General features: G+C 38.7%; 2 protein-coding genes across 2 annotated transcripts; one reads left to right on the top strand and one right to left on the bottom strand.

The window, feature by feature from the left end:
- Positions 1–389: 389 nt before the first annotated feature.
- On the bottom strand, positions 390–21,243 carry rtf2 (replication termination factor 2). Its single transcript, XM_023281563.3, has 9 exons — positions 21,089–21,243; positions 20,706–20,800; positions 20,385–20,478; positions 17,672–17,811; positions 17,289–17,367; positions 4,884–4,994; positions 4,616–4,670; positions 3,124–3,198; positions 390–1,892 (listed from the first exon to the last, which is right to left on the bottom strand). The coding sequence occupies exons 1-9, from the start codon at positions 21,155–21,157 to the stop codon at positions 1,696–1,698; spliced, it is 915 nt and encodes a 304-aa protein (XP_023137331.2). The 5' UTR covers positions 21,158–21,243; the 3' UTR covers positions 390–1,695.
- On the top strand, positions 6,698–13,781 carry gcnt7 (glucosaminyl (N-acetyl) transferase family member 7). Its single transcript, XM_023281562.3, has 5 exons — positions 6,698–7,074; positions 8,996–9,250; positions 9,585–10,326; positions 12,465–12,560; positions 13,124–13,781. Exons 2-5 carry the CDS (start codon positions 9,047–9,049, stop codon positions 13,366–13,368), a joined length of 1,287 nt encoding a protein of 428 aa, XP_023137330.2. The 5' UTR covers positions 6,698–7,074; positions 8,996–9,046; the 3' UTR covers positions 13,369–13,781.
- Positions 21,244–21,851: the final 608 nt, after the last annotated feature.

Below are 21,851 nucleotides of genomic sequence, written 5' to 3'. Positions count from 1 at the left end.
GATTATGTCATTACATCCTCTCCCTCTTCAACACAGCATAATACTGAAATTATGTATAAACAAATACTGTATTTCTTCAAGTTTTATACTTACCTGAAACATGGTCTTCAGTGTCCGTGCGCTGCAGGCTTCAAGTTTTCACATCACATTTGTGGAGGTTGCAGAGTAGAATATGACTGTTTCCTTGTGATGCGATAAAGTCAGGCTTGCATGTACCTGTGTTTAACTAAGATTTGACAGGTTAACAGCACAAGAAAACCTTCCATTTTCATTCAGATGAATGTGAAAAGTGCCTTTAGTCAGAATTCATTCTGCACAGAACAAGTTAAACATCCAAGTCACAATAAGCAAAATACATATTTACTGGAAACATATTGATGCAGCTGAGATTGTTTTGTGTTCTATTGAATCTTTTATTTAAGTAAAATATCTGAACATTTCCAATCACACAGAACCTCACAACAGATTCACACCTTCCGAAAACACATGTATGCTATACAACAGGAGCTTTTTATAGTTTGTTTACGGTGTGAATTTTCCCTTGAAGGGCACAACAGGGAGTTGATGTTGTTTCCGTCATCTCAGGTAATTACTGTTTTTTTTAGCACTTGGAGGCATTGTGTTACCGATGAAAATACTACAGATGAGAGACAAAATAGAGGCAATTTGTGCATTTAGCTTGGAATATAATTTGCACAATACAGAGTGAGAAAATAACATAAAAGAAACAGCTTAATTCAAATGAAGTGACACTTGTCATGACAGCTGCACGTGACATGCAAAAAGAATACAATAATGAACGACTGAATTGCAAACAGGATAATGCAGAATGTTTTTAATCCCCTTTGAAAACACTATCTTAAGAAGAGTGTGTTTATTTTCAATATGAGCATAACTGGAGAGCAGTGTGACAAACTGTGCTACTTCTCACATCAGAAATCATCCACAAAGGCCTTGAGAAACAAAAAAGAAAATACTCTGATACTTTTGCTCAAGACTGAAGAAAACATTGAGAAAAGTGTGTATTTTCTTGTCACAATAAAGCTGCTAATGTTTGTCTTTTTATGTGTGTAAGCTTTTATCTGTTCACATCAGAAACAGACCAGATGACTCTTTGCTAACCTCATTTTTTTCCACCACTTTCCAGGGAAAATAAAAGGATCAAGACGAATTAACAAACATGAGCTGCAAACCTTTTTTTTTTTTTTTTTTTTTAAAGAAAAAAGAAATGATGGCCAAACGCATACTAATAGATCTTAGAAGGAAAGAAAATCTATCATAAGTGTTCATTCACAGGCCATATGCCATGTTGAGATCCCATTAAAAAGCTGCACTCTGTCCACTAGGAGACAGCAGAGTGACAGAGATAATAAAGTCACTCTTGCATTAATTCTCAAAGCACCTGTGAGTGAGAATGCAGAGGTGTGGGTGAATACATGGGGGAGGAATTAGGCTACAAAACAAACAGTATGAACAGCTTGGGGAGCTGTTAACAAAATGTTCACAGCGTGTAAACACTAAGCTACTGGGGACTGAAGAGACAAACTGGGAATGAGTCCACACGTTGGTGACATTATCAGGGGCCGTGTGGGTTACTGTGTGTGCGAAATTTGATTTACAAGTAATGTGTCTTTTAATGGGTTGCAATTTCTAAGGTGGTCTTAAAATGGTGGTTTTTCTTCTGAGCAACTGTAACTAGAAGTGATAAGGGGTGTGGGTGACCCAGTTGGATGTCTGCTCTTTAGTGCGCTTGGCAGAGCTGTGGGTGGTAAACAGGGATTTGAAAGCCTCAGACTTTTCCTCCATGTTCTGAATCGACCTCTTGGTGGCAGAAACTGTTGAAGACTTGGTGCCTTTAGAGGAGCTGGAGGATCCAGAGGGTCCAGCCACAGCTGGGGGGTAAAATGACCAATGATGAGGACAAAAAAAGAGAAGGCATTTGTGAAAAAAATAAGGAATGTAAGACAGAGAGGAGGAGAATTAGATTTGAACTATTGCCTAAATAAGCAGTCATTTATTTCCATCTTTACACAGTTTGTCAATGCACTGATATATAGACCCAGTACTGTAGCTAGTTACTAGTAACTAAAATAATGTCATTTATACACTACCATTCAAAAGTTTGGGTCACCCAGGCAATTTCATGCTTTCGATGAAAACTCACACTTTTATTCATGTGCACAAGGGTTTTCTAATCATCAGTGAGCCTTTCAACACCATCAGCTAACACAGTGTAGCATTAGAACACAGGAGTGATGGTTGCTGGAAATGTTCCTCTGTACCTCTATGGAGATATTCCATTAAAAATCAGCTGTTTCCAGCTAGAATAGTCATTTACTACATTAACACTGTCTAGACTATACTTCTGATTAAATGTTATCTTCATTGAAAAAAAAAATGCTTTTCTGTCAAAAATAAGGACATTCCTATGTGACCCTAAACTTTTGAAGGGTAGTGTGTGTATGTGTGTGTGTGTGTGTGCATAAATATGTATATGTATATAATGATTTTATATTAATGAACCTGTTTCAAAAAAGATTTCATCCAATTTAATGTTTGTTTTTTACACACCGGTAAAGATGTTTTACATGGTCTTTGATTGCACAAGAAATGGCACAACTGCCCTAAATGGCAGTTGTGCCACTTCTTGGCTGGTTCCCTATGAGCCTTGCTTTTATGTGTAATTCTGCATAGCAATTCTGACACCACGTCCAAAAGCTCCTGTGAATATGATGCCTCGATTTAACGCTTAAAATAACAACCAGAGTAACTGTGGAAGCAGACGGCAAGGAGGGACAGTGATCGAAACTCAGATGAAATAGAAAATGTGAACCTCAGAAGGGTTTCCCTCGGCTGAGAGCGCTCCAACATTTGAGGGTTCAAAACTGACATTCAAAGGGCATTGTTTCTACAAGGTCAGTAAGTAACAAAAGCAGCCTACTTATTTATACAACCGGCTGTTTTACTTTTACTTTATGGCACTGAACCTGGTGTTTCTATTTTAAATTGGGACCCCGAGCAAAGTTCATAGACTGCTTGCGGTTAAACGGTAGAAAATCCTTTACAGTAATTCTGTTATTTTCTGAACAATATACTTACGAGAAATAAGTGTGGTTATCTTACCTGACTGGCTGCTCTCACCACCATTTTGTAGTGAGCTCGTTCCTGCAACGTCCACTGGTGGAGACTCTGTGTCTTCTGTGGGGGGATATAAGAATCAGACAAGACAGACAATATCATTAAGTGCGACTGGTGACCTGGTTTAGAGTGCTCTCTGATTTTACCTGTTGTCAGCCAAGACAGGCTCCAGCCCCAACACAACCTTTTAAACTAGAAGATAAAAGTATAGCTAACAGATGGGGGGATGTCATTCAATATTTTGTTTAAAAAAAAACAAAAAAAAAACATATTTGGGGTAAAATAATAACTTGACTTTATTATCATTTCGTGATGTGCTAATACCTACTAATAAATTCATTCTGAACTTGTAAACATTACAAAGAAATTGTAAGAATCTACTACAGCCTCCACCAATATCCATTGCATGAGGATTCTGAACATAGAGAGCTGAGGTTGTGGCCTTAAAACAATACTTGTCTGTTGTCCATTGTTTCAGCCTTAAACAAAATATAACCTACTTTTATCATCAAAAAGAACTTTCATTTAAACAGGAAGGGGAAAGAGTGCTTTTTTGTTGTTTTGGTGGAAAGTTTCATAATAAACATCAGGTGTTTCTCAGCCAATGTCCTGTTCACTTGCAAGGTTAGAGTCCGGTGCTGTCCAGGAGAACAGAAAACCACACCAATGCTCTCTGAGGACACAACACTGGAAGTCTCTGATCTAACATTCATAAACACAAGGCCCACAGCAAGGTACAGTACCTGCTCTATTGTCATTATTTATGAATAAATGAAAACTGGGCTTAGTATTACATGTGTTCACAATTCTGTGAATCGCATATAATAGGACCTTGAATTCTAAGACTAACCCATAACAGTTCCATCTTTAGTTGTGTTTTCTTTTAAAAGAAGCAGTGACTGACATAAAAGGGAGGAAAAAATGTGGCTGTCATAGCAAGTATGAGAAATTTTATAAATGGATGCAGTGGGTGTGTAAACCGTGATGAAATTATTCCAAGAAATCATGTCTGACATACCTGCAAAACCACAAACAGCTAAAGAAATCATATGAATATATGACTATTGGTTAGACTAAACCACTATAAATTATGTCATGAGATGAGATGTGTCAGGATCCAGATGGCTTACCACAGGCTATATATGAGATGCAACTATTAGACAATAAGTCTGATGCTGTAATGCAATTATATTCAATTTAATTCAATTCAAGCAGATTGAAACTTTGTTACTTTCACCATTTGATCTACACATACATAGTTTGTGCTTGCATGCTGGGGTTCTACTATTAATAGTTACAGAGATTTAATGTGAGCTGTAGGTCTGAACAACGTGACTACTACACCACAGCACTGTCAATACACTGTCCAAATGAACGACGACCTTTACTGGTGTTTTGCCAGCTGCTTAGTTTTGTTTATGTAAATGCTGAACATATTTGTCTTAAATTCAAGGCCTTACTGAGGCTTTACACAAACCTTTTGATTCTGATGGGGTGGACACAGCTTCAGCTGCTTTGCTCTTCTTTGTTTTCTAAAAAAAAAAAAAGGAGATGCAATGTACAGATTACAAACTTAAGCTCAACTTAAAAACAGCTTGATTGGATGCATCATGTTTTTAAGTATTTCACTCTAGTCAGAAAAAATATTCCAAAGCTGACAGACACCAAATCAAGCTCAAGAGTGAAGTAAGACAATTCATACGTAGCTTATTTGAAATCATACAGTGGTTGGAATTAAATCCCACCTTATTTTTGGCCTTGGCCCGCTTCTCAACCATCCCGTCCATCAGTTTCTCCACTTCCTCTTTAGTTCCGTTGAGCACAACTATATCATCATTTTTAAACGGATCCCCACACTAAAACACAGATATAACATTACAGGTAAGAAACACTGTCTGAATAATGTTTCTAACAAATGTAAAGGCAACACTCAGGATACAGCCTTAAAACTTAAATTTACAGAGCACATTAATATCTTTTATCCAAGCTGCTGTATTGTTGTGGTTAGAGAAAACCTTCCACTTCCTGAAGTATGTGACTGGAAAGTACAGTGAATGTGCTAGGGTTATGATTAGGACTATCCCTATCCTAAATCTTGAGATATAAATTTCACAAATACATGTCTGAATGTTAGACTAATTTGAAGATGCATTCTCCGAAAAGTTCTTTGTTTTCACAGGGTTCAGGTGCAAAACAGGTAAGGAGATATAGTCCTGCTTTGTCTTGCAAAGCAACTGTTTGTTTACTCTGCTTGATGGAAATCTCTAAAATTGTTCATAGAGGTATTTGCGGCAGGGATTAGCTGGGCTGAAAAAGCAAATAGTAAAATGAGTCAAGCTATTTTCATATGCAACTGCATATTTCTTCTCTGTGAAAAATGGACACGCAAACATACACCGAGCTGAAAACAATTATGAAAGATCAACATCCAAATCATTTGCATGCCACATCACATCCCTTTTTACTACATTTGCATGCAGGCCGCATTTGGTGTACTCAGAGAGGAAAACCAATCTAAACACAGTGAAGCAGAGGGAAACAGGCAAATTCAGCCGACAAAAACGCACACATTGTTACACACAAGCCTAAGGATGCTGTAGATATTTCAGTAGTTTTCCCCTCTAAATGCTCAGAACATAACAGAATATTTTCTAAGCCTTAATCAAATCTGTACTTGTTTGTTGCAGACCAAATCAAATTTTAATAGATAACTCATTTTGATGAACTGATTTTCTCAATGAATATTACTAGCAGAGCCAACATTTACTTTATCCACAATAGTTTGCAACATGTTTACAAAAACACTGCAATACAGAGGGCCAAGACAACAATGAATGACTTTTTAAAAGCCTACCCAATAAACAAACCCTCATTGCAGGGAGTCTAACCTTGGAAAGGATGACAAAAATCTTTATTGCGTAATTTTGTGTGTTACTATAATAACATATGCATTGTGACTCCTTGATAAAAAAGGGCAACCCACCCTTATACAAACACAAATATTAAACCCCTGAGTAACCAGCAGGGGATCTATTGTGTGTTCGTAATGCAGGCTCAGTGGGTGTGAACTCAGGCCATGTGCTCTGTTCAACACAAGAGGGATAATCTCAGAAGCTGACCAAGCAGCAAACAAACTCTGTGGGTGCTGCTCTGAAGTCAGTCATTTTGCTGTTGCTTTTAGCAGAAATGACACAACCTAGCAGTGAGCTGAGCACCTCGCCATCAAGTCAGTGAATAAGAATCTCGCTTTGCTTGAAAGAAGACTTGAACAAGACACAGATGTGTCCAGTGAAGAGACACTGTGGATAATTCAGTATTAACTTGGCCAATTAAATTTCAAATATTTAAAGGATAAATGGAGGAACTAGAGGTAAAAGGGTTTACGGAAAAGTAATGGAAAGCAAGAAGACAAAAAAAAAGACAGATGCGACGCACCAGTGAGTACAAAACTGTACGGAGGGGGAGGAAAAACCGACAGGAAGTTGTGTATGTGTGTCTGTGTGTGTGTGTGTGTGTGTGTGTGTGTGTGTGTGTGTATGATGTGAGCATGTTCCTGTGTGTGTCAGGTGTGTGATTGGGTGTTATTGCCGGTAACCAGGCAGGGACGGACCTTGTCTCCTGGGAATGTGGGGGGAGCAACTCGAGCACAACTCGAAAGGACACACACACACACACACATTCGCGAAACGCTCTGCCTCAACCCGACGGGTCTCCAGCTCACTGAACGCAGCCTCCCTGCCAGGATATAACAAGGCAACAACCAAATTTAGCTCTAAATTAGCAGACGCTGCTGTTGCTGCTGCTGCTGTTCCTGCTGTGGCTGATGATGGCGCCAATGGAAATCGCTTCTGATCACTGCAGCATTCTGGATATATTGTAATGATTTTGAAGGTTTACTTCTTCACCATAAGGACTACAGACTGAACTGCCTCGAAGGTAAATGGCTCAAATCGTCCTGTCTTTGGCATTCTGTCCTTACGTACCACGTCTACATGTTTGTGGGTGTTTATATGTCTATGAGCTTTAGATGTGCGATCTAGACAACATAAACACGGCAGCAGACATAATCCCAAAACCAGTGTTAGGAATGTAAAATAACCATAAAATCACCACAAACAATGGATCTTAAGGTTAACGGCTGATTCCTGACATGTTAGGTCGTAGTTGCTTTATCAGTGTCAGACAGCCGGAGTTAGAGCATTTTGGCAGAAGATAAGAACCGTACACACTTCTATGGCAGCCGACCCCCTGTGGATACCTGTATCTTTAATGCTGTTCTCAACATTAACATCAGGGGAGCTACAGTGAAAACGCTCCACTAATATGTGATTTAACGTAGTCTTTTGTGACATCCAAAGCTTCTCTGCTCTCCAGTAGTAGAGCATAGAATCTATTGTTTAATCAATAGTGTAGTTTGCTCAGTACAGAACCAACTGACTCATCAGCTCATAAAAGCAACTATAAAGTTACTACATCCTGCAATATGTTTAAATCATTAACCATTCAAGGCTGTATCACAATTTGAATATCACACTTCAGACACTCCAAAGGTTAACTTGAAGAAAGCAAGCTTGATGTCAAGTTTACCAGACAAAACAAATATGCAACAAATGTAATAAAACTGTGACAGCGTAAGTGAAATGATTAAATTGTCAATGTGCCTTGAGAATCCCTTTATATATGAACTGGGATATTTTCATATGGGACTTCAGTATCAAAAGTGCCTGATATAATGTTCTCCTTTCAAAATGGTTGGCTCTTAAGTGCAGACAAACGCCCGTTCATCCAGTACTGAGCACTGAGCAGCTTGGGAGGTTTCTTATAAATACTGGGCAAAATCTGTTCCAAATGACACAAACTGCCTTTGAAATAGTAACAAATGAATAACATAAACTGCAAGGCATGTATTACCACAGTACTGTCCTTCAACAAACTATTCTAGTCAACAAAATGTTGTTTGTTTACTGAATGTTATCTGTTGTACCTTGTACATGTAGCTACTGAAGAATTCCTTATTTTTCAGATGATCTGTTGAAGGTTCATTCAGTGAGTCTAAACTAAGAATTTCAGGATTTTTTATTTTATGATTAGATAGTTGATTGATCAGCTTCATTACTGCTGGCAAGTATTTAAACTTTTAGTCCACCGATTACTTTTGAACTAACTTCTGACTGAAAATGCCATCCTCAAACACCCACATATTTTGTTTGTTTTTCTTTGCGAGATGCTTTAGCTTATTTTGACCAGACCTCCGCAAAGTTTAAGCAGCAACTGGGCTGTTCAAATCTAAATCGCAGTCATCCATTTTCTACTGATCGAACAACAGATTAATTAACTATCTAATCATTTTAACACTTGCTTCATTTTAGGTTCCTATCAGATAAAGAGTATTTAAAAACAAGGAATTCCATGACTGCTTTTGAATGTCTGTTTTAAGTAATCAATCCTTTGCCAATAATCTATTTACGTCGCTTCTATTCTTCTACATTCTAAATTTTTCCTTTCATTGGTTTTGTTTTGTTTTTTTCGGACATAAAGCAGTAGAACAAAAGTTCTCTTCAGCACTGTCACTCTGCATTATTACTTAAAAAAGGGACAAAGTTTTGTTATAACGTCAAATACTTCTGGAACACCACGATATACCACAGTACTATAATTATTTGAGAAAGACACAATGTGCAGCCAGTTAATGTGTCACATCTCAGATAAGAGTTATTAATAGACCAGATTTGGTACACTAAACTTCTAAAAACTGGCTTCATCAATTAGACTCAACCTACATATTTAACCCTATTTTATATTCCTCCTGAGTCTAGGACCCTTCTGCAAATAACCAAACTGGATGTGTCTATTGCAGGAGCTTAATCTGTGGTGGTGATACAGACGGACTACAGAGAAACAGGCTATTATGCTTCAGCTTGAAGGGAAAAAATGCAGCTTCGTGTTTTGCCTGGGGATGAGTATTACTGTCTGTTCATTCATTTATCTGAGGACTAGGACGCCTACTGGGACAAAGCACCTAAAATCTCCAAGCAGACCCATCTCCTCTGAATGTAAAGCTTTTCTGCCTGGCGCAGAGAAAGGAGTAGAATGGAACCAGCTTGACTGCCAGGTATGTCTTTTTTCTTTTCTTTTTGGTATGTACGTTTGAGTAATGGAACGTACAGACAATTCTGGATCAAATTCAACCTGTGTTAGCTGAGTAGTACATTCATCTTATTTTTTTTCCCCACTAAAGTTGGAAAAAAAAACCAGAAAGAATAGAAAGAAGTCACACAAAAAGATCAATCAATCAATCAATCTGAACAAGTAAATTACTAGATTCATTACCTGGCAAAGAAAAAATAAGTGTGAGCACAGACTCAAAAAAAATTTTAAAATGTTACAATGGGAACTATGTGGTATAACAGTGATAATGTTCGTACGTCGTTCTCTTCTGTCCACAGGTGGAGAGCTATATTCACAATAGCCGCATGCCATGTTCCATTTTGACCAGAGATCTACACTTCATCACAAGACCTCTGAGTCGTGAAGAGGAGGACTACCCTTTAGCTTTCATTGTCACTGTTCACAAAGAGCTGGAGCTTTTTGTGCGACTCTTGCGAGCCATTTACATGCCTCAAAATGTCTACTGCGTTCATGTGGATGCCAAAGCACCACGGGAGTATCAAGCAGCCGTACGGAAGCTGGTCAGCTGCTTTCAAAATATATTCCTCTCCAGTCGCAGTGAGACTGTGACTTACGCTGGGTTTTCTCGCTTGCAAGCGGATTTGAACTGCATGGAGGACCTAGCAAAGTCCAAGATAGGCTGGAGAAAGGTGGTAAATCTGTGTGGACAAGATTTCCCTGTCAAAAGCAACCTGGAACTGGTGCAGTACATGCAAACCAAAGAGTGGAGGGACAGAAACATGACGCCTGGGATCAAACAGCCAGTGTCCATGAGCCACAGGACACAAATTCAGCACAAGGAGATCGTAGGGTCACATGTGGCACCAAAAGGGCCAGGAATGAAGAAAGGTCCTCCTCCACACAATCTGGAAATCTATTTTGGAACAGCCTACTATGCCCTCACAAGGCCTTTTGTAGACTTTGTTCTGAAAAGTCCAGTAGCCCACGACTTACTGGAGTGGTCCAAAGACACGTTCAGTCCAGACGAGCACTACTGGGTGACACTCAATCACATTGCAGGTAAAAGGCTTGTTTTAAACATGCAACACCTATGTACTACTTGTGACATAACCCGATTCTACTTCCTGCTGCATAAACCCTTGTAAAGATTACTTATTAACTTGTATGATCATGATGTTTAAACAAAAGGACACACACAAAAAAAAAAAATCAATACCATAAGGTTATATGAGATCAGACAGCACATTTTGTCCATACTTTAAACACTGGCTCAATGTGCTATTGTAGCATAGCTCAGAATGTCAAGTCTGCATGATAAATGTGATCGACAGAAATGAGAGACTATGGTAGAAGACATGAGCTAAGTTAACTTTCAAACCACACATTTTTTTTTACAGTTAAAAAATTAGCTGAAATCAAAGCTGGGAGAATTTTCTGGAATGTAAGTGCATTTCCATTCACTTGACTTGATGTGGAAATGCCAGACATTTAAAGCGAAAAAACAAACCAAAAAAATCTTGCCCTCTTAAGCCATGTGTCCACTAGATGGGTTTTTCCCGCATGTAAATGCGGCGCATCTGAAAATGGCACGCATGGTGGGCGGTCACTAGTGCGCTGAACTAAAACGAGGACAGATTCAGCTACTGCACAGCTTATTTCTCACCTCAAATGCTTTCAGAAATACTTTTCGCTGATGTATTCTCGAAATAAAAGAGAAAATTTTTAGCTGAGCCGCGATGTTGGTCCGACGCATCTGCAGGACTGTCAAACTGAAAGCTAGGTCATGTGACAATGCTGTGGCCCGCTAGTGACCGCCCACCATGTGTGCGATTTTACAATGCAACGCGTTTACATGCGGGAAAAACGCATCTAGTGGACACGTACCTTTACCTATTACTCTGCCAAGGAACGTGGTGGAGTTGTGTGACGATTGCCATACGTTTGTCTGCCTGTCTGTGTGCAACATTACTCAAAAACGGGCTAATAGATTTGGATGAAATTTTCAGGGAAGGCCAGAAATGACACAAGGACCGAGTGAATAGATTTTGCCAGTGATGCGGCTTACAGTCTAGATCCACAGATTTGTTAAAGATTTCTGTATTGCGAGATAGCAGCAATACATCACTGTAACTATGACAGCAAGTGAACACTACGTCAGCTGCCTGCTGACGATCACACGATTGCGATCCTACTACAAATCCACCGCTGCGGACTTATCGGGACTTTTCCGTCGGCAATGATACAAGAAACAACTGATTAAATTGTGGGGGTGTTTCCGAGTAACATCATTTCCTACCGCCTGCTACATATTTAGGTCATGCAATTTGTTATCTGTGTTATAACGTACACATGCATAACACACACCTGTGCTCAACGCAAGGTAATTTTTTATTAAAGATTTCATCCATCAGAAATGATACGACGACTGAGCAGCCTGGGCAGAGTACTGCGCTCCCTGAGTGTTTTTTCTCATCTTGTTTCACAGTCTTCTCCTACAATGATTTAATTGCACCCTACTGAATAATTACCACCACTGAGTGTTTATCTCTTTGGAACCAGCTTTTAATATTTGAATAATAATAATAATACATTCGTGTTTTCATTGGACCTTTGTTGAAAGTTCCATTAAATATGCTCTGTCACACAAGGAAAATGCAATATGAAATAGGTACAAAATGCAAAACCAAAATGCACTGTTAAAAAAAAACACTTCAGATAAAATATAAATCTCAACTTTGTGTGGCTTGTTCATGTTTGTTTTTGTGGCAGGCAGCAGAAAATCACTCACTACAACTACAACTGTACGTTTAACAATAGTAGTAAGGGCAGCTTCTGCTCTCTGGTCACAGTCAACAATAATGAGCCTCAATATGGCAAAGAAGACAATATTTTAAAAATAATTATATTAAACAAGCTGCCTGAAAATTAGACTTATTGGAGGTGTCTTAAAAGAGCTCCACTTGTACAAAATAAGTGTCTTTAAGGAGTAGGACTAACTGGTTGTTTTGGTAAATGCATCCCTTACTAATTTCCTCACTTCCAAGACAAGTAACACAGCGACTTTTATGAGATAGGAAGCATCCAGGACTGCCTCAGAAGCAGTAGCTAAGGCGGTCCCAAACGGGTCTGAGTAAATCTTTCTGATTCAATTATTTCACATGATCAAAATTAAACGTGTCTGGTTATTTTTTTTGAAGATGCTCCAGGCAGCCACATAGACGGCGGTTGGGCAGGAGCTATCCGGTCAATCAAGTGGAGGGATCAACAGGGAAAGGTACACGATGGCTGCAAAGGTACAGTGCAGTGAAGGTCATATACATAAACATAAGTACTATTTGATCGATTAGCTACTGCAGCACAGCTTAAATTTAATTGATGTTGCTCAATAGTGCATTGCTAATAAGTAGTTCAACAACAAATTGTTCAACCCAAGTTAAATCTTGTGGACAAACTCCCTACTACATCCACAAACAAGTTGTGATAAATATCTTTTCCATAACATTATCCTGTACATTTTATGTGACCTCCTTACTCTACATCTCAGCTATTTTTGCTTCTTGGCTCCAGGAAGGATTACACATCCACCTTAGTGACTAAGGTAACCCAAGATAACCTCAACAAAAGATAATACAAGAACAGATAGGAGTGGTCATCTGATGTGAAATACTATCCTACAGGATTAATCAGTGTCTAATGCAACCTTTAACAGGTTATGCATTAAGATGATTTTTGTCTAACAATAAAATAGATACATGGATTCATAAATCTGCACAGCATGATTTAAGCTTTGAAATTCACAATTCAAGAAACAAACTCAGGGAAAATAACAAAGAACATGTCAAATTTCATTTTCCAGGTCATTATGTACGAGACATCTGTGTCTATGCAATAGGAGACCTGCCGTGGATCATCAATAGGAACACCATGTTTGCCAATAAGTTTGAGAGTAACACCCATCCTGAGGCACTAGACTGTTTGGAGCAGTGGCACAGGAACAAAGTGCTGGACCAGGCAACTGTTCCTATAGAACCGTCATGGCTGCTGGCCACACAGAGCAACATGACCAGCAGACGCTACAGCAACAGCAGTGCTGGTGCATGAAATTGCTGTTGATACTGTGAACAAAAGTCCTTATACATGCAGTACAGATTTGTTCCACTCCTTCTCTGGTGTCCATGTCAAAATGTGAATAAGAGAGAACTTAAGTGAGAACGAGAGGATAATTTCAGCAGGCACTTACAAGACTAGTTCAGCTACTCTTCCCACAAATGTGTTTATTTATTTATGAGACTCTAAAATGAGAATTTTTTTTATGATAAATGTGAGACAGAGTATATACCAGTGGACCATCATTGTCATTTGAGACAACTACTGCACCAAGTATTTAAAAAGAAAATTATGAAATGAATATTTCTATTGATTTAATATGTTTCAGTAAATTGTACAGGTAGAAAAAGAAATAAAACTATTGTCTGTTCTTATTAAATAATGTGTAAACAAATAAAGGAATATCAAAAAAATCCTACTCTTCTTGTCTATTTATAAAACACAGCAAAACATAACATTCCATTCTAATTCTCACATTATCACATGCAACTCATGTCAGAGTGACTGTGGAGATAAGAATATTTGAGCAATTTGTGATTCTTTTTTAAGTTTCTCACTCCTAAAATAAAGGTGCTCAGTCAGTTAGGTCATAGGATTATTGAGTAAGTCGCACACAACTAAGGTTTATCTTGTTTGAGGTTAGAAATTAGTCTAGATTGACATTTTTTATTTATTTAGCATTTATTTAACCCGGTTAGTCACACTGAGACCAGAGATCTCCTTTACAAGGGCGACCTGGCCAAGAGGGCAGCAGCATGGTAACATTAAAAACAGTGAACAATAGATAAAATTAACAACATAAAAACTTGCTCACACGCAACACTTGCACACAGACCAGGTAGATTTCACTAGAACTTGAAACTCATTCAGTGACACAAGGGCTTGAAGTTAAAGTTCAGAATGGATATGTTCTGTACATCTATTCACAGATCAACTAAAAAGTAACGAGACAAAGAGCTGTAAGTCTCATAACTCTAATGCAAAAAAAAAAAAAATCAATGATTTAGGGTGTATTCAGAGCACTAATAGCACTAAAAACACAAGGGACTGGGTAAATGTGAGCGTGCTGCGTCAAGATACATGCAGAGTTTGAAAGACAGAGTGAGAGTCTACTATAAAGGGTTATTAAAGGCACTGTAATAACGTATGATAAGACAGAGAGAAACAGAGACAGGCTCAATCTTAACATCCACCCAGTGAGACATGCTCTGAACTCTTAAAGACCCGCCCGGTAAATCACAATTTAATGCCATTAAAAAGCTATTTCATGTTTTACAATATTAGGAAAGATGCAAAAGTGGCCCTCTGAATGCAAAGAAAAACAAAAGCCACTAAGAATAGCACTTCCTGCAGAACTTGTCCAAAAATCAAGTTAAACCTTTTTCATAATTTTACGTTTTTTTGGCTTGAAACATTAAGTCCTACAATTACATATTTTCATATCCTCTAAATTTGCCAACAACGATAGTATACTATCAGGATAGTCAAATATGAGATTAAAAAAGAAGCAAGTAAAGTCAGCCAAATGGTAGTGGCTAAAAAAAAAATGTGTGTTGTCTAATAAGCCTATTTTCGCAAACTCCCTGCATAGAGGTTCCCACGAGAAGCACTGTAAGTATTCTCTTGCCTAGTTTGTTTGTCCTATTTCTGACTAAGTCAAACAACTTCTCTGTGACTGATCCGAGGTGCTTTCACCTCAAAAGAAACCATAACAGTGACTGGTTATCATCTGTTGCCTCAAAATAGCTTGTGCATGAGAAATTATGACCACAGTTTTCAAACTACTTAAAGTTACAACAGGTCAGGGCCCCAAATAGGCTATAAGGATGGCTTCTGTGGGTTTATGTTGCTTCAATTGGGTCCCTGTAAGTAACCGCTTGAAGAGATAAACAGTGAAGATAAAAATTTACAAAATATATCTGCTCACATAAGTAACTGCCACTTGAAGAAATATACACTACCAAGTTTTCAAACATTTGCCAAAGACATTATTTTCTAGATAGATATATGAATAGAATAGAATAGAATAGAATAGAATAGAATAGAATAGAATAGAATAGAATAGAATAGAATAGAATAGAATAGAATAGAATAGGCTCAATTCTACACAAAAAAATAACTTTGCTGCTGTTGTTATTATACCGCCAAGGAACGCGGCGGAGTTATGTGACGATCGCTGTAAATTTGTCTGTCCATCTGTCTGTCCGTGTGAAACATTACTCAAAAACGGACTGATGGACTTGGATGAAATTTTCAGGGAAGGTCAGAAATGACACAAGGACCACCTCATTAGATTTTGGCAGTGATGCAGCTTATAGTCTGGATCCACGGATTTGTTTAGGATTTCCCATTGCGAGATATAGCGGCCGGCACGGCGTCACCGTAACCATGACAACGCTGTGTCAGTTACCTGCATCAATTCACTCGGCCCGCTACATATTTCCGTCACGCAATTCGGTATGTGCGTAACGTACACATGCACAACACATGCTTGTGCTCACACATTTATTTATTTAGTTAGTTTGTGGGTCGATCTATATTAAACGGCCAGATTCTATGTTGCCATGATTTCTAAAGACACAAATTGAGGAATGAACTGTCTTGGCGGAGTACTGCGCTCTCTGAGTGCTTTTCTTGTAATTTTTATGTTAAGTTACAAAGCAGGTGTTTTAGGAACTGAAATACAAAGTCTTTTTTTATTACTTGATTAAAAGTACTGCTGCATGGCCAAACTTGCGTTACAGCAGTCATTCTGCAACACAAAATCAATAAGCTGTGAGACTCTTACCTCAAGTTAATGTTATATTTTTATTATTGGTCTCTTAAATACTTAAGACAGTATAAACAGTTTCAGTCCTTCCAATATTTGATTATGGTGACGTATTATATAGATCCGCTTCAAAAACCCTCCTCCATAAGTTAGATACCATTTACCACTCTGCCATTCGCTTTGCTACCGGAGCTCCTTACAACACCCACCACTGCAGCTTGTACAAACGGGTGAACGGGTCCTTTCTTTACTCCCATAGACAATTACACTGGTTTCTCTTCATCTACAAAACCCTTACTGGTAAAACACCACCTTATCTGCACTCATTACTTATCATTCATAACTCCACCCGTTCTCTTCGTTCCAACAGTTTCATTCACTCCTCAGTTCCAAAGTTCGTATCACTCTCGGTCGATCCTCATTTCAGTTTTCTGCCGCTAATGACTGCAACTCTCTACAGTCCCTAAAACTCTCCTCATACATATCAATCTTGCCATTTAAAAAATCAACTAGAGAAACACTTCAGGACCACTGCACCTGTTTTTAGCCTTTCTATTTTTAAAAGTCTGTATATTTTGTTTTTTGTAATATTGTCTGATTTTCTGCATATGTAACCTGTTTTTGTTGTTCATCTTGTTGTATGCTGCCTCTTGACCAGGTCATTATCAAAAATGAAAACTAGTTCTCAACTAACTTACATGGTAAAATAAATAAAATAAGCATAACACTTTTTTCATGTTATTTGGGTTTTCTGATCGCTAAAGCAATTCTACAAAGGGAGGTTTGAGGTTTCAAAATTTCTCATCCCTCCCATGGAAAAATTAAAACATCACGCCCTAGACTTTTAACTCGCATTGTTATTCATCCGAGCAACCGGCTGTGCCTCTGGAGCCATGTCAGTGTCAAAGTGCTACTGTGTTATCTATATTAATGTTAAGGGTCCTTATTTACAAAGCATTAGCAGGGACAGTTTACTGATTGTGGAAAAAAAAACAGAACCACTGTCCAACACTGAAAGGGTCAGTGATTGAGAGCAGTTCAATGGTCAAAAAGATTATTAAGCTTCTTAAGAAAATGAAAATATGGTCATAGTTGACAAGCAAATGGGGAAAACAACCTGGATAAAGGGTTAAATATGGCTCACCTTGTGGCATATTTCTGTCTTGACCTCCTTCAGGGCTCTGTCAGAGAAGACACAGCCACAGGTCTGCAGGTAACAGAACCTGAAAAATTAAACACAGGGATCTATACATACAAAATAAGTAATGTTTTTGTTTAACCCGTTTCAGCTTTTCTAGTGTGTAGGGCCACTTCCTGCAGTAAGTGAACTCTAAACCTGCCACATGATTCTGCAGACTGTGACGTGTCGTGTACCTTGTTTGATCTTAACATTATAAGATTTAAAATCAGTAATGATAACAGCTGAGTGTCGTCACAAACAAGAGAATCATGTTGGATTACATTTCCTCCGCAAAGCAAGCAGCTGTCTCTTCATTATTACAGTTAGGTTCAGATAATGATGTTTACCTGTGTTTGCCATTCATCTCCAACCCAACAACAGGGCAAATGAACATGCCACAGTGAATGTCCTCATATCTGTCTCCTTTAGCATTTCTTCTCTCTCCCTCCCATTCAGGATTATCAGTCAGGTTCAGTTCCTTTATATCCTGCAGAAAGAGTCGAACAGGTTTTTTCCTGGCTCTGACTACAAATGGCTGTAATCATGATCTGTCCACATACAGAAAAGGCGATCAGTCTGTGCTGCTGTATTATTTTGTAATTTCTGACAATTTTACACACAAAAAATGTATGTGTGTGTGTGTGTGTGTATACAACTGTGCACAAAAGTTTATATACACTCGTAAAGACTATGTACACTACCGGTCAAAAGTTTGGACACACCAGGGTTGGGACCATCAGTTGTGTTGTGCAGAAGTCAGGTTGGCACACAGTTGACAGCCCTATTTGACAACTGTTAGAATCCATATTATGGCAAGAACCAATCAGCTAAGTAAAGAGAAATGACAGTCCATCATTATTTTAAGAACTGAAGGTCAGTCAGTTCGGAAAATTGCAAAAACGTTGAATGTATCCCCAAGTGGAGTCGCAAAAACTATCAAGCACTACGACGACACTGACTCACATGAGGACCACCCCAGGAAAGGAAGACCAAGAGTTACCTCTGCTGCTGAGGATAAGTTCATCTGAGCAACCAGCCTCAGAAACAGCAAGTTAACAGCACCTCAGATTAAACTGAGATAAATGCCACACAGAGTTCTAGTAGCAGACACATCAATACATCAACTGTTCAGAGGAGACTGAACCAATCAGGCCTTTATGGTCAAATAGCTGCTAAGAAATCACCACTAAGGAAAAGCAACATGCAGAAGAGATTTGTTTGGGTCAAGAAACACAATGAATGAACATTAGACCAGTGGAAATCTGTGCTTTGGTCTGATGAGTCCAAATTTGAGATCTTTGGTTCCACCTGTCGTGTCTTTTTGCGACGCACAAAAGGTAAACAGATGGTCTCTACATGCATGGTTCCCACTGTGAAGCATGGAGGAGGAGGTGTGATGGTGTGGGGGTGCTTTGCTGGTGACACTGTTGGGGATTTATTCCAAATTGAAAACACACTGAACCAACATGGCTACCACAGCATCCTGCAGCGACATGCCATGGCATACGGTTTGCGTTTAGTTGGACCATCAGTTATTTTTTAACAGGACAATGACCCCAAACACACCTCCAGGCTGTGGAAGGGCTACTTGACCAAGAAGGAGAGTGATGGAGTGCTGCATCAGATGACCTGGCCTCCACAGTCACCTGACCTAAACCCAATCCAGATGGTTTGGGATGAGATGGACCACAGAGTGAAGGCAAAAGGGCCAACAAGTGCTCAGCATCTCTGGGAATTCCTTCGAGACTGTTGGAAAACCATTTCAGGTGACTACCTCAAGATGCTCATGGAGAGAAGGCCACGAGTGTGCAAAAAATTTATTATTTTCTAAAATATAAAACATGTTTTGACTTATTTCACACTTCTTTATTTACTACATAATTCTATATGTGTTCATTCATAGTTTTGATGCCTTCAGTGAAAATCTACAATGTAAATAGTCATGAAAACAAAAAAAAATATTAAATGAGTAGGTGTGTCCAAACTTTTGACTGGTAGTGTATATCATGGCATTCTTGACTTTCCATTCACTCCCATAATTCAGAATTTTCTATGACAGAAACACACGTGTCTTTGTTGCAAAAAAACCCACAATCATGCATTTTGGTTCTTTCATTGGTTTATTAAAGGTCTTTCTCTAAATATGACAATACCTGCTGGCTCAAAAATATATGTCCAGCAAATCTAATACTTGATTGAAGGTCCCTATGCCATTTTTACTCAATTAGGCATTTTTGGTAGCTTTGGTATCTTTAACCACTTGAGAGAGAATTTAAACTAAACTTATTGTCTTCCTGACACAGACTAGACTAGATCAGTTAAAACCTTAACTCTAGCCTGATTTAGCCACTTCTTTACCACTTTTGATGTGTGTTTCGGGTCACTGTTTTGCAGCAACGCCCAACTGCATCCAAAACCCAACCTTGTAACCAATGCTTTTAGGTTTTCCTGAAGAATTAGGAGGTAATCCTTTTTCTGCGATATTCCATTTACTTTGCAGATAACACCAGCTCCACTTGCAAACACCCTGAGGTAGGTTTAGTGTTCCATGGATTACCTTCTCTCCTCTAAACATAATTCTGGTATCTGTGGCCAAAAAATCTTCTGCTTTTCATCAGACACCAGAACTTTCCTCCAGAAGACCTTTTTTCGTCCATGTGGCCAGCAGCTCTAAGGTGCCGTATGTGGAGAAAGGACTTCCTAAACCAAAACTGATAATTCAAGTTGTTGTTTGTGTATTTTTGGGCCAGCAGATTGTGTTATATTTCCAGAAGACCTATAATAAATCCATGAAAGAATAAAAATGCAAAATTGTTCTTGTGACAATGTGTGTCAATGATGTAATACATGGCTGTAAAAAGTGTATGAGACGTGCCTAAAACCTCTATGTGGGGCACCAAAATTCCTCTTTGCAGGAAAAACCCTATCCAGTAACTTTTTATGCATAAATGCACAGCATAGCTCTGAATCTGACCAAAGAAACAAGACGCCCTTTCTTTAGAACATGCAGTTAACAATTGCGTCCTTTAGCAGGACTGCAAAACAACAGTGCAAACATACCTTGATCCCACGAATATGTGTTACAGCCTCAGCATTGGGTCTCTCAGCAGACTTATCCAGAAGGTATTCAATGATAGCATCTTTGTTATACAGCCTAAAACACAACATGGATCAAATTTTCAGAACATATTGTGAGCGAAGTAAAGTTACTTCTTTTACATGATGGACAGGCTTCACAAGCTCGTTAATTTGCTCGTTACTGTGTTTCACGGTATTGCAGGCAATGGACATCATCATCAAGCCATCCTGTCACCAGAAATGTGCCTGGATATCTGGTTTTATGAATCTGACGAATAGAAAAAAGAGAAAAACACCTAATACCTTCCCAGCTCACAGGAAACGATGGGACGTCTGAGTTTTTCCTGGCTCAAGGCACAGTATTTCCACTTAGCAGCCAATTCTGCATTTTTATCAACCTGGACGTGAGAGAGAACATGAAAGAGCACTCTTAACTGTGGTTTATTAGCTTCGTCTTTAGTCTGTCAAAATTGTTCTGCCATAAAAGCTTAACGTTGGGCATTTTATTGTTATAATCTGAAATACCAAAATAGGCGACTTCGTCGCTTAATAATTTTCAACACAAACTGCCGTAAGCTAATCTGTTTAGCCTCTTAGCGTTAGCAACCCACTGAGAGCTTTCTAAAATGTCTCCGACACGGATGAAGATAAAAGAAAAGTGCGGAGACTAAACGCGACGAACACACCTTCTCGACTTTTTTGGGGCCTTTGACCAACTCGTGTCTTTTGGGAATCGTTCCACCATCACATCCCATCTTGTGAGCTTGACTCAGACCAGTTAGCTTCCGACGGACAAAGATCCTAACAGGCAGGAAGTTCTCCGGTTGTAAACAAACAACGAGAGATCTGCAAAGCTCGCGGGAAGTGCGGCTATTTTGATGTCGCCCTCTAGTGGCTGAATATATAAAACCTCGAATTCTTTAGGGTGTATTTTGTAGCTCCGGCCACTGTGTGGAAGCATCGCTCTGGATATCAGTTTGCTTGTCTCATTTAAACAGGCTACCAGAGCAATAGAAAGCAATTGGGAAGGAAAGGATGTCAAAAAATATAGAATAATAACTTCCTTACAAATGAAATGAGAATAGTTTACACATATTTTTATTTGTTTATTTGCAGTTTTTATTAGTTTTGGATGATTTTTAAACAGAAAACAGAAATATTATGGAATTGCATAACTGGCTGAAATATATAAGCAAAGCAAAAGGAAAATATGACAAAATGAAGAGAAAAAACAGAAGGAAATTTCTATATGGTGTGCAATGTGTGACATATTTCCACAATGTCAATAACGTTACCAATGAAAAATTGTACACGAAAAATCTTGTACATGTTTAGCAAAAACATACAACACCTTTCACTGCTCCAGTCCCACATGTCGGCATGAAAAAAGCTTCACACAGATTACTTCGCTCTCTTACTGCTCATCCGTCTATTAAGCATTTTCAGTCA

The sequence above is a fragment of the Amphiprion ocellaris genome, chromosome 5 (assembly GCF_022539595.1).
Source record: "Amphiprion ocellaris isolate individual 3 ecotype Okinawa chromosome 5, ASM2253959v1, whole genome shotgun sequence".
Classification (NCBI taxonomy): Eukaryota; Metazoa; Chordata; class Actinopteri; family Pomacentridae; genus Amphiprion; species Amphiprion ocellaris.
Note: the sequence above shows the minus strand (reverse complement) of the source record. Positions and strands in the feature narration are given on the sequence as shown.

What these genes read in the sequence shown, in the direction of transcription:
- gcnt7 (XM_023281562.3), top strand. Translation starts at nt 9,047, where the DNA reads ATGCTTCAGCTTGAAGGGAAAAAATGCAGCTTCGTGTTTTGCCTGGGG. An exon ending in GGAACCAGCTTGACTGCCAG is followed by an intron (nt 9,251 to 9,584) that starts GTATGTCTTTTT and finishes TTCTGTCCACAG; the next exon opens with GTGGAGAGCTATATTCACAA. An exon ending in GACACTCAATCACATTGCAG is followed by an intron (nt 10,327 to 12,464) that starts GTAAAAGGCTTG and finishes TTTTTTTTGAAG; the next exon opens with ATGCTCCAGGCAGCCACATA.
- rtf2 (XM_023281563.3), bottom strand. Translation starts at nt 21,157, where the DNA reads ATGGGATGTGATGGTGGAACGATTCCCAAAAGACACGAGTTGGTCAAA. An exon ending in GCCCCAAAAAAGTCGAGAAG is followed by an intron (nt 20,801 to 21,088) that starts GTGTGTTCGTCG and finishes TCTCACGTCCAG; the next exon opens with GTTGATAAAAATGCAGAATT. An exon ending in GTTTCCTGTGAGCTGGGAAG is followed by an intron (nt 20,479 to 20,705) that starts GTATTAGGTGTT and finishes GTTGTGTTTTAG; the next exon opens with GCTGTATAACAAAGATGCTA.